This window comes from Cherax quadricarinatus, chromosome 83 (assembly GCF_038502225.1).
Source record: "Cherax quadricarinatus isolate ZL_2023a chromosome 83, ASM3850222v1, whole genome shotgun sequence".
Classification (NCBI taxonomy): Eukaryota; Metazoa; Arthropoda; class Malacostraca; order Decapoda; family Parastacidae; genus Cherax; species Cherax quadricarinatus.
Genome location: NC_091374.1, coordinates 10,062,132 through 10,074,141, shown reverse-complemented (window position 1 = coordinate 10,074,141; position 12,010 = coordinate 10,062,132). Strand labels below are relative to the sequence as shown.

At 44.0% G+C, this 12,010-nt stretch overlaps 1 protein-coding gene across 1 annotated transcript in view; it reads left to right on the top strand.

The window, feature by feature from the left end:
* The first annotated feature begins 255 nt into the window (after window positions 1–255).
* Window positions 256–12,010, top strand: part of LOC128702095 (probable serine/threonine-protein kinase dyrk2) — a 148,904-nt gene continuing 137,149 nt past the window's right edge. Inside the window, exons 1-2 of the mRNA XM_070102819.1 lie at window positions 256–2,820; window positions 8,779–8,956. Coding sequence (XP_069958920.1) covers window positions 1,049–2,820; window positions 8,779–8,956 — 1,950 coding nt within the window. The 5' untranslated portion in view covers window positions 256–1,048. The remainder of the gene's footprint in view (window positions 2,821–8,778; window positions 8,957–12,010) is intronic.

The following is a 12,010-nucleotide window of genomic DNA, read 5'->3' as shown; positions in this document are numbered from 1 at the left end:
TGCAAGATTGTACCTGGGAAAGGCAGACAGCGGAAGCTTGTTGTCTATATCAAGGCCATATAAGGATTAATTGCAATCAAGCTACCTCTAATTTTCTTTAGTTGATTATGAAAGTATTTCCAAAAAAAATTTTTTTTTTACTAACTGCTTTACATAGTGTAGTGAGGCGTGTTACTAGGTGGTGAGCGTGTAAGAGCGCGTGATGACTTGGTGATGGAGCTTATCGTGTATTGTGGAGGCATGCTTTATCAGGTACACCAGTTGCCTGTTGGGCGAAATTGTGAGTGGATGAGTGTTACACGCTCTCATAATGTACACTCGTGTCTTCATCGATGACCCACAACGATACACACCTTGAACATTGTGGTGGTGTATAGTGATGGTTGTGGTGTCTGTAGTGATGTCAGCAGTGTGTGGGGTAGTGTTATGTAGTGTTGAGTGTGGTGGTGAGAGCAGTAGGCGTGTACGAGGGTGGTGGAGCGTTCTCCTGCGTCGGCGTGTGAGGGCAGGAGGCTGGGTGGCTGTGTCGCTGGCTCTCACTAGTGTTGGGGCGACGCTCCCCTCACGCGTTGCTCCCCTCGTACTACTGTATCTTCACCCTCACACTCTTGATCCCACACACTGCCACTCCTCTCACCGCCAGCCTCTGCCTTCACTATTACTACCACATCTCCACCAGCGGCGACTCCTTCACCGTCACCTCCTGGAGGGCTCTTGCCCTGCAATTTGCAGAAGGAAACACGATTAATGCTGAAGGGACATTTGTTATTGACAGTGATAAATACGTGAGCACTGTGTGAAGCATCCAGTGAGACATATGATGTACCCCACAAGACGTTGATAAACATGGGAGTGGAGTGTATAAACAGGACAGGGTGGGTAGAACACTGCGGCCACCATTATAAAGTGATACCTTGCTCACTCTCACAAGAGCTTGGGTGGGGGGTATCAAACAGGTGTTGTGCGAGTGAGCATGGCAATGTGTGTGCCCCTCTACTACCACAGTGATGACTGCTGCATCGCCGCCAGCCCAACCTTCTGATGTGTGATGGTGTTGTGGTGGGTGGTGGGCGTCGTGAGCAGCAACAATAGCAGCAGCAGGAACCAAGCACCCACCCGTCATGCAACTAGTGTGGTGGTGCCCAGGCTGCGGCTGCCACCCACCTGCATGCCTGTGAGGGGCAACTCGCGACGTCTGGGGGGATCCCTCTACCGCTGGGTCCTGCTCAGGCTCATTCGTCGTCGTTTACACCCGCAGACTCAAGCCAATATCAAGAATGCACAAAGCCATGTTACTCAGAGTTCTCAACAGATGCGTGGACCTGAGCACATTAACAGCATAGGCAGCCCTAGGCGTAGAGAAAATGGGAGATCTTCAGTTGCTTCCGATGAAAATGGGAAAAGGGAGAGAGGTAAAAATGATGAACTACCAGGACGGACAGAGAGAGAAACTACGAGGGCTACAGTGGATACAATGGACCTCTTCACGGTAAATAGCTCCCTTTGTGAAGCCACGCCTTCATCAGAAATACAAACAATTGATGGAACATTAAAATCTGAAAAATGTTCTTTGCATTGTGAAAGTAACGTATGTATAACGAAGTCGCGTATTCAGCTAGTGCAAGAGGCCCCTGAAGGTCAGAGATATCAATCACATATCAGCCGTTCCGAACAAGTGTGTGTTGGAACGTGCCCTACTGTTGGAGTGAGACCCTTCCATAACCCTCTTAATCCCGCAGAGGGAAATGGAGGTGATACCCGGACGTGCACACATGCATCTTCTAGTCCAAAGTCTTTCAATATTGTCGCCACACCTTCTAAAATAAGTAAAACGAATGCCCAAAAAACGAAAAATTGTCCATTCCCCCTGCTTAATGTACGGGGACTGGACCAAGGCTCGGTGCAATCCCTGACTATTCCCAGTGTGTGTAAACATATCAGTGCGGTGAGGCAGTGGGATTCTATATCAGTGTTGTACGGCATCGAGTATCTAACTGTGAGGAAGAAGGTGCACGAGAGGCTACTATGTATCCTGCGGGAGAGAAGAGAGAGGCGACTTAGGAGAGAAGCAAGAGAGAGCATCTTTGGTGGGGGAAGACCTAGGAAGAATCTTCACAGACGCAAACGGAGGAAGAGAAAAGCAAAGGTAAAACACGATAACAGGAAAGATAGAAAGGCGAATAAATCCCAAGACAAGATAGAAGATGTCGTTTTAGATACACCTAGGGAAGAAAAGGGCAATGGTACAGCCGTCAGGAAGGATGCGGTGAGAAAGACTGAAAGTCAGAGCAAATCGTGCGAGAAGGTAAGCGAGCTGGTTAGAGGTGACAATTTGCCTACACAGAATGAGGATGGAGGCAGTGGTGGTGTGCAGCAGTTGCTGGAAAGGAAAGGGGAGAGGAGGGAGGATCTTTGTCAGTATGAGAGGTCTCAGTCAGCAGGTAGTGGAGACTCCAGGCCAAGTCGTTCTCCCTCTTACCACAAAGTAACAAGTAGTGAGAAGTCGTCCTCATCGACGAGCTACCTCAGGTCGAGGGAGACTCCCACCAGAGATATATCTCCAAGGGAAACTCCTCGTTCCTCTGCCAACACCATTCCTTCCGCCACATCGTCTTCCGCATCAGGATCATCAGACACATCGTCACAGTCAGGCACTACGCCATCGGCCAAATCTACAGCGGATCCCTCAACGTCAGAGAAGACTTCACCAACGGTTGCCTATATCTCTGACGATGAGAGCGCAAGTGAGCGACGTCGCTCCACACTGTACTGCTGCCCCTGCTTCGTAACCTTCAGGAAGAACAAGAAGTCTAGGAGAAGGTAATACTAACTTCCCAAAGGTGGGTCAGTTACGTTAGTCATCCCTCTGGATCCCCCTGGATAGGTCAGGTTGTAGTCTTCCATTGGTGTGATATCAGTTGTATAGGTGATATCTGTTTGGTGTACATCGTTCGTAGGGTATCGAGCTGTGTATTCGTTAGGTGAGCCAAACAGCTGGACGTAAGAAGATGGACAAACATTAATCTATCTTCTCTTGTATAGGTCCAATGGTTGGTCATCTTTAGCGAGATAATTTTACCCCGTGGAGCTAGTTTATTGTGGGGGCAGCTTCACTTACGTGATTGATTGTGTGCTGTACGTGTTTCTTCGATTTAAGTTTGCTGTCAAAGTGAATATCCAGAAATCCCTCCCCCTCCCCCTCCTTTTATTTTTCAAAGTGTTTATTACTTATCCTGCCATGAACGCGGTATACATTAGCCAAATACTTAACGAATCATTGCAATGTCGACTCCATCCATATATTTTAGATTACAATAATTTAATAATAAACAAACACAATGAAATATATTTTTTGTCGTTAGGTTCAGAATGTTTTTTGCGAAATTATTGCCTACACAAATTTTCGCTTGCTTTATATGGTAAGAAGAGCGTTGTTATTTAAGCCAAATTCTCAAGTTTTACCTGTATGGCACTCCCTACATCTTATTTCATGTACTTATTCTCTCTTTCTTAAAGTTTGTGTTACTTACTATCAAGACTCCTTTTCTATACATAGTTCAGTTAGTCCCCACATTATCATTTACCCCTGCCAATCAAAACTTGCCTACCACAACCTCATCATCATCTCCCAAAACCTCTCTTCTGCTATCTTCTCTTCCCCAGGTTCATAAACACTACTTACTCACTTCTAACATCCCACTCTTATTTAAAATCTCACAATTTCTCTTTTTTTTCGTAATATTGAGTATGTAATTACTCTGCGCAATACACTCCTCTTGTGAAGTAGCGTGGATAGTTTCAGGGTGGTTGGTCATTACGTCTTGGTTATATGGGCTTTTTTTTTTTATTTTGTGTTGTCAGTGCGTTTTGGGGATTGTTTTCTGTAACATTGGAATTTTTAAAAGAAAGAACCAGTGAAATTCTGTTTAAAAGCTCGGAACAGTGGCTCGTGAAACACGCAGAATGCTTTAGCAAACCTTAGGCGATGGAGCAGTGAGTCAGACTCAGTGTTTTGAATGATTTTCTCTAGTGAAAGCAGGACAGGTCAGTTTTCAGTCGAGGATGATGAACGCTCTGGTCAACACTGAAAAAGTGATTAAGGCTATTATCGAGATGGTCGTCAGAGTATCCAGGACATTGCAAGTGCTGTGGGAATTCCTTATGGATCTTGTCAAAGCTTTTGACTGTTAAGTTGAACACGAGGTGATTGACTGCGAAATTTGTCCTCCGCTTGCTGACTCGAGACCACACCCTCCCTACTCCTCAGATCTAGCTCCCCTCAGACTTCTCTCTTCCCAAAAATAAAAATGGCACTCTAAGGGGTGGTGCTTTATTGGCGTGGAGGAGAGATTCGAGTAGAATCTCAGGACGCGCTAGATCTGTTACAAAAGAAGAGTTTCAGAAATATTTCAAGTGAGAGGCGCTAAGATAAATGAATAGCTTCCCAAGGAGAGTACTGAGGGGGAGGGGGGTGACAACTTCAACTGTGTGATTAGGTAAAACTAAAAAAAATAAATTAGCGGCATTCCATGTATGTATGTGTGCGTATGTATAATATATATATATATATATATATATATAGATATATATATATATATATATATATATATATATATATATATAGATATAGGATGGGGTCCACCTCTGGTGTAAATTGTGGGACCCATAGCCTCGAAGTGGATAAAAACGCTCCAAGGAAGAATATTTGGATTTCTTCCTGAAGCCGTTTGAATGTTCCACTTCCCCTACCACCCCATCTTTTAGTATATATTTTTTTTACCAATAGGAATATTTTATTACATAATATGGTACAGAAGATTTAAGAGATACCTGCTATATATATTTTTTCTATTATATAGGGAAGTACCACCTCTATAGCTGGAATGGGGACCCTCATCCTCAGAGAAGACAATAAACGTACCTCAGGGAAAACCCAAGGTTCTCCCCGGAGCTGTTTGAATATTTTCTTCTTCTACCATCCCCTATATATTTTTTATTCTATGTGAACATTTATTAATAAACAAAATACATTTACAGAAAAAAACATAAACATGAATACAATGGCACAATGTATCAAAGATCATGAATTTCCTCCAGCTCCTCCGAGGCTGGACGTGAGCCAAGTATGCAGCAAGCATTTCCCCTCTGGATGGCGATGCTGAGGCGCTGGAACATGAAAGTGACTGCCCTTGAGTCCCTGGTGGAGTCGATGAGTCTGGAACCCAATTCTTTAAGGAAACGTGTGGCATTTTTTCCCCATGATCCCAAGGTCTCTGATCCCACTGGGACAAATTGATACTGTTGGCTAATGTCCCTGTACTTGCTGATCTTGTACTCCTCCCTGTGGTCAGCAGCTCCTCCCTGGCGCCCCACATTGTGGTGGATATAGGTGTCAGCTAGTGTGGACACACAGGAATAGTCCCATGCTAAGAGCTTGCCATTCTTCCAAGGATAGATGGTGATCCCGTCGGGGCGGTTTGCTGGGTTGTGGGTATTGTTTGCTGCAAGTGATCGTGGCTCCCTCTCGGCAGGGCATCCAGCTGTAGCAAGGGTTCTCTTAATGATGTCGTTGACCTCATTGTGTCTTGCATGCCAGCCCTTGATTTTGGAACATTTAAGACCATGTAGACTGTATTGGTCTGCTTGCACTTCGCCGCAAATACACATATATTCTGTGTGAATTGGGGCAGCAAGGCGCAGAGCCACTGCAATACGGAGGGTCTTAGGGTCGAGTCGCGTTCCCATTGCCGATATGGGAACTGTTTGGAGGAAGTCCCCAGAGTGATGTGCACTCACAGCCTGGAGATGGGCAATCTCCCTATCTAATGTTGCAGCCCTGCAACATAATATATATATAATATATATATATATATATTAATGTCGTGCCGAATAGGTAAAACTGGTCAATTAGCAAAAACTCGTTTAAAATTAAGTCCTTTCTTAAATTCCCTTGTACGTTTAAAGATATATTTTTTCATTTATGTTAATGTAAAAACTAATAATTTTGTACCAGAAAAACCTTAGAAAGCTTACCTAACTTATATAAGCCAGAATCGCAAGTTTTACCTATTCGGCACATTTATATACATATGTCGTGCCGAATAGGTAAAACTTGCTATATTGGCTTAAATAGCAACGCTCTTCTTGCCGAATAAGGCAAACGAAAATTTGTGTATGCTATAGGAAGCGCGTCTGTCTGGCGCTCAGCAGACGGAGGATCAAGCCTCCACGTCACGCGCTGAATGATCCCCATGGATTTAGCGCTTAACATAAATTATATTATATATATTGTGTATGCTATAATAAAGCAAAAATCATCATGACCCAAACGAAAAAAAAAACAAATTATTGTAAACTTTTCTAAAATATATTTAGTTGGATTAGGTTAGGATCAGAATCAGGTTAGGTAAGTTTTCTAAGGTTGTTTTGATATAAAATTATTAATTTTTACATTAATATAAATAAATGAAAAAAATATCTTTAAACGTATAAGAGAAAATTTTAGAAATAACTTAAATGAGTTCTTGCTAATTGACCAGTTTTACCAATTAGTCACGATATATATATTTATTAATAACATTTAGGGACAAGCCAGAAGAAATTGCATCATTTTGGTGCTATAAATATTGCGCCAGATACCGTAGTTTACCTGGTAAACAGTAAGGGAAATATACTTGTGTACACGTAGACAAAGTTTAGTGGTACGTAGGTGTCTACGAAAATATCATATGGTACGGGAAATGAAAACATTGAGGAGCTCCTGTAATATATGAAGCATATGTTTAGGGTAAGAAAGCTGATTCTCAAATGTTAAACTTTGCTGTTTACATGCAGCAGCAAGTGTGTGTTAGTGCGCTCATCCCAAACATATTATCAACGGTGACAGAAGAGATAATATATGCTAGTGTCTGCCTCGCACAATATTACTGTTCTCACAGCCCTGCTTGAGGCCAAATTCTGCGCGAACAGGAAATGTCTACGTATATTTTTCCAGCTTGGATATCTCTTCTGCCTGTAATGGAGCTGTACATACGTATGTTGCCCACTTGCTGTGAAGGTTGTCATTGTCTTGGCCCTGGCTACATTTGCTATAGTGTATTCTGAAAAGTTTTTTTTTTTTGTTTTGTTTTGTTAAGGTATTATAGTAGTAGTAATTTTTCACCGCTGAAGATCATGTATATCAAAGGGATTTAATTATAGTAGTTACTCATCTGATCATATTTGAAGGAGTCATTCTGAAGCGCCTCTTTGTTTTATCTTCTTCCTCACTAGTTTCATAGCAGATGTAGACAGTAATATATATGATTTAGTATCCTCCAAGTCATTTATGCATGGGAAACAGCAGGAGTTCAATTACCGATCCTTGTATGACTCCGTCACAGTTGCCCACTGCAATACCTCGTTTTTGTTAATGACTTATGCCTCATATCCACCAGATATTCCTGTATCAACTTTCTTTTACTCTCTAGTTTGTATTTGAGCATTTGTGTGGTACCATCGAATGCTTTCTTACAATTTAGAAAAATGCAGCGTACCCATTTTTCTCGCGCTTACATTTGTTACTATACGTGTGAGGCAGTAGAGTTGGTGAGACTCATATTAGCTTGTCACTTGTGTAACTTGTATCTGTGTGATAAGGACATCCGTTAGCTCCCAGGATTCCCGCCGACACAACTCTGGTGTCAGTAGCAACTCCACTCGTGTGTTGGCTTCATTCACGACACTCCTTAGTATCTCCCACCTGTCTTCTCATGGGTGTATATCGTTACTCCTGCCCACAGCGTGTGTCTGTGTGAAGTCATGTGTCCTTTTAATTACTGATTTTGTGAAATATAATTCAAGATATAGGGATATCTAGAGAACCGTTTATTATGACGATAAAACAGCCTGGGCTCTGATAATGTTGGCCAAGGGTAGGAAGTTCTTAGTGTGGAAAAACTTCTGTTATGCTGTTCATATAAAGACAAATGTGTGAATTATCCGCTGTTTGTGTTGGGATGGTGGAGGAGATGGTGGGCTGATGATTATATGATGGGTTTATGTTTGGGCTGTGACCTGGAACCAGTCGAGGTTCACGATGTGTCCAGTGACGACGACACCTGTGTCACCTACGTAGCTCCCAGGTAAATACCCTTTCCTTCCTCCTCCCAGATTTCCCTATCACCCTCCTCTCCCTCCTTCCGCGCTTATGAAGTATTTACCTGTTCTCATTTGGGCCTTTTCATTATGTACAGGAATATTATTCCTGTTATTGATGTACCAAAGTATTGGTATTGAGTGATTTTGGTGGTATCGGTATCAGTAAGTATCGGCTAATTTCATGGTATCGGTATCTGCATAAAATTAAGTATCGGTAAAAAAATATTTCATCCCATCCCTAATTCATTATTATTACTACGAAACTCAACCCTGGGTTTGAGATAGAACTAATTAAAGCGGGCATAATTATTGATTTTCACTTTTAATGATGTTTTAGATCTCTTGAAATATTGTTGTTAAAGTGGGTATTGTACAATATACAGCGGTGTTGTAGCTGCGAATTACTAGATGAATTTCTAATTGATAAAGGAATTTGGGCAGCATTTGTGTGGTGTTATTAATGAAGGAACAACTGGACCACACTTTGTGCAGGTAAGTTGAGATTGTATATGGTGGTTTTACTGTGAGAGTAAGACGAGACGTGAGACTGCGGCACGGCAGGTGAGCGAGTGTAGGTTTCCCCAGGGTGTGACTACTCACTTGTTCCCCTCTAACCTTCTTGGTGCCCGACTTTTGCAGTAGTGATCGGGAGCACTATGGTCGACGACGCGACAGGGACCATTCGTCAGAACGTCGCCATCACCGAGGACACGCTAGGCGCCGCCTCTCATCACGCTCTGCATCATCGGACTCTTCTCGTCGACGACGTCCTCGCCCTCGTCCTCACCACTTCCGCGACTCTTATGCCAACAGCCACGTGAGTATTTGATGAGGTTGTCTGCGTTGGTGACCCCCAGCTGCCGCGGTGGGTGACACAAGCAGTGAAGAGCGAGCAGGGAGCCCGTCTCAGCCTTGAGTGCACCTACACAACACAAACACCTCTACTGCGGCACCCGGGGACTTACCTGTCGCGGGGGCGGGACGTGTGGGTGCTGCTCCGCCCTCACGCACACGTCCCCCTACTGTATGTATTGTTGATGCAGCTGATATATACCGGCCTATCATGGTGTTCTCTCCACACCCCTCGCCTCACATACCAGTACTATGCCTACCAAACCTTCTCAGTCGAGCCAGGGAGGACTGGAACAACACATGCATGCCTGTGTGTTCCACACTTTGAATATTGTATGAACTGAAAGAATGCTGTGATTTTTGTTAACATATATTTTGATATGAATGAATTTAGCAGATGTAAGTTTTTATGATTTATATCCATGTCATCACATTAGCTTAAGTATGTCTATCACCATCTTGATCTCCAAATGATAACGATCATTCGGAGATGATACTCAAACTAAAATAAAAGTTATCCTGCCTTTAGTGCACTGTCGTAGAAAGCGTGATAATCAGTGTTCAAAGAAAACGGCAGTAGGGGGCCTCGCGCCCGACTATTCTGGTCGTCGGGGTTGGCCCCTTGATAAGTCTTAAGATGCGCAAGTGAGCATCTCCCTCCATGGTATATTTGGCGCTACCACCTGATCGTAAGGGTCCCCCACCGTGCACACTGACGTAGTGTTCGAAAGACAGGGGTCGTAATGGGTGCTGAGCAAACCAATGGAGTCAGGCAGGTATGTGTTGCTTGAAGTTGGTGCCAATATGTGAAATACACAGTATATCACAGGCAAGTGGGTGCCAGTGTTGTGGTGTGGGCCACGTGTGTGTGGATGGGCGAGAGGCTGCTGCTCGCCCCACCACGCCCACCACATACTACAGTACATCGCCAACTTACAGTGCCAGCCAAGGTCAGTCAGCTGCGCCCACACCTCACCAGGTGACCCTCTCTAGTTCAGCACATGTATCACTACTAAGGTACTCGGTGTTTCAACACTGTTCTTAGTGCCTCACTGCACACTAGGAATGACTAGAACCATACTATGTACTCTGGGAATCCGGTGTGGAAAAAACATTGGTATTGAAGATTGGCAAAGTTAGTGGGGTGGTAGAGGAGGTAAGCATCAGTAGCGTTGGATGTGTTGCTGCCGACGACCACCACTCCTGTGTTTCCTTCCCCTTCTGGAGTTCCCTCGACGCTATGTGCGCAGACGGTGCCCAGGAGGTGAGTCTGGCGGCCGCTGCTCCACCAGTCCCCCACAGGTCCCCATAACGTAAGAAATACTCAAAATTTGTTATGGTTTAATTTAGACTGAGGACCAGATTTATATAGTAGAGAGTGTCGTGGCTGTTACTGATCATGATTGACGTCACCACACTCGGGGCTACTACACATTACTGTTTCCCTTTTCAAGGGGAAAGTGGGCACGGTCGTGATATACTGGGCATTAAGATATTTTAGGCTTAAATGCTATCAGCTGGGGACCTTTGACGCTGATAAAGGGTTCTTAATCCTAGAAATTAGAGCTACACTCATGGTTTATGACTGATTATGTTCAATCCCCCATGCGCTGGGCAAGTCATACGGGTTTACCGTTGCCCCATTTATATAATAATGATGTAAGCTAAGTGAACGTTTGTGAGAGAAAATGTACAGGAGCAATGTTGAGGGTGAGAGGTGGATGAAGTGTGCGTGTAGAGTTGTATAGTGAAGGAAGCCAAGTGTAGGGGGCGCAGTAGCCTGTGGGATAGCTTGCCGCCATATAGCAGTGTGTGTGTTGCCAACCCTCATGAGGTGCGCCAGGCCAGCCCTTGCTTCAGGAAACAACCACGGGTCAAATAGGACTGGGAGACACCTGCTGTGTTGGATGGTGAAGGCAGTGGTAGTGTTGGGGCGCAGCGTGGAAACTCTAATCTCGTGGTGGGTGGGCAGCAGCCTGCTTCATGCCCGCGGCCCCGGCTACCTTCCCAGCTCGTCCCTCATCCTGGCCTTCATGTCCCTGCCCACACTCCACCACCTGTACAACCAGCTACATGCTACGTTACACCACCTGGTAGGACCACATCCATCACGCGTGCACACGCGAGCGTATCCCCTCGCGCGCGCATCCCCTCACACGCGCGCGCACACGCACAAACACAAACGACACCCACACCCACCCCTTTGTTTCCTCACCCTTAAATGAAATAGTGTGGGTGTGATGTAGTAGAGGGAAGCAGTAGCAGTGTGACGCGGGTTGTGTTCACTGTAACTTTTATGAACCACTGGTCGCACAACATTCTTGGCCACATTGCCAACTTGTGAACGTTTCTGTAGCCTCCAAGATTCTCTTAACCTGTATATTCTTCTCATTCTACCACGGCCTTACCTAGTGACTCATCTTCATTTTGTGATAAATATAATTGTAGCTCCCCTCCCCTTGGACCAAAAAAATGACCTGCTATTTCCCAAGTACTGTGTAACCCTTAAGTGTTTGGTGCTTTCCCATTAATATTTTAATAATCCTCTTGTTGGGAAACGTTTTACCTTATGAATTAGTTAATTGTACCGTTATATAAAAACCTGATTGACTGAGCAACCCTTTGTAGCGTAATTGACTCTATTTTGAGTATCATCTATTTCTGTGATTACAAAGTGGTTATGGGAAGCTCAGATGCAGCCGTATTATTTTGTACCTCTTTTTTGTCCTCCATCTTAATGTCATAATTCACTACGTAAGTTCGTTTATTTCTTGCATCTGTCCTTGTAATCAGTCCCACGTATCACCCTAATAGTTGTATAGACTTGAATTAAGTAGCACTTTCTTATATTAAGGGTATACAGTACCGATAAGTTGATGAATAAGACACATGTGCAACACTTGGGGTATATTGTGAGTTATTTTTTTATTGACTATTAGCTTTATCAATCTAATAAATACTCTCTACTAATTAGTGACTTTATCATTCCAGTAGATTACTAACTATTGGCTTTATCAGT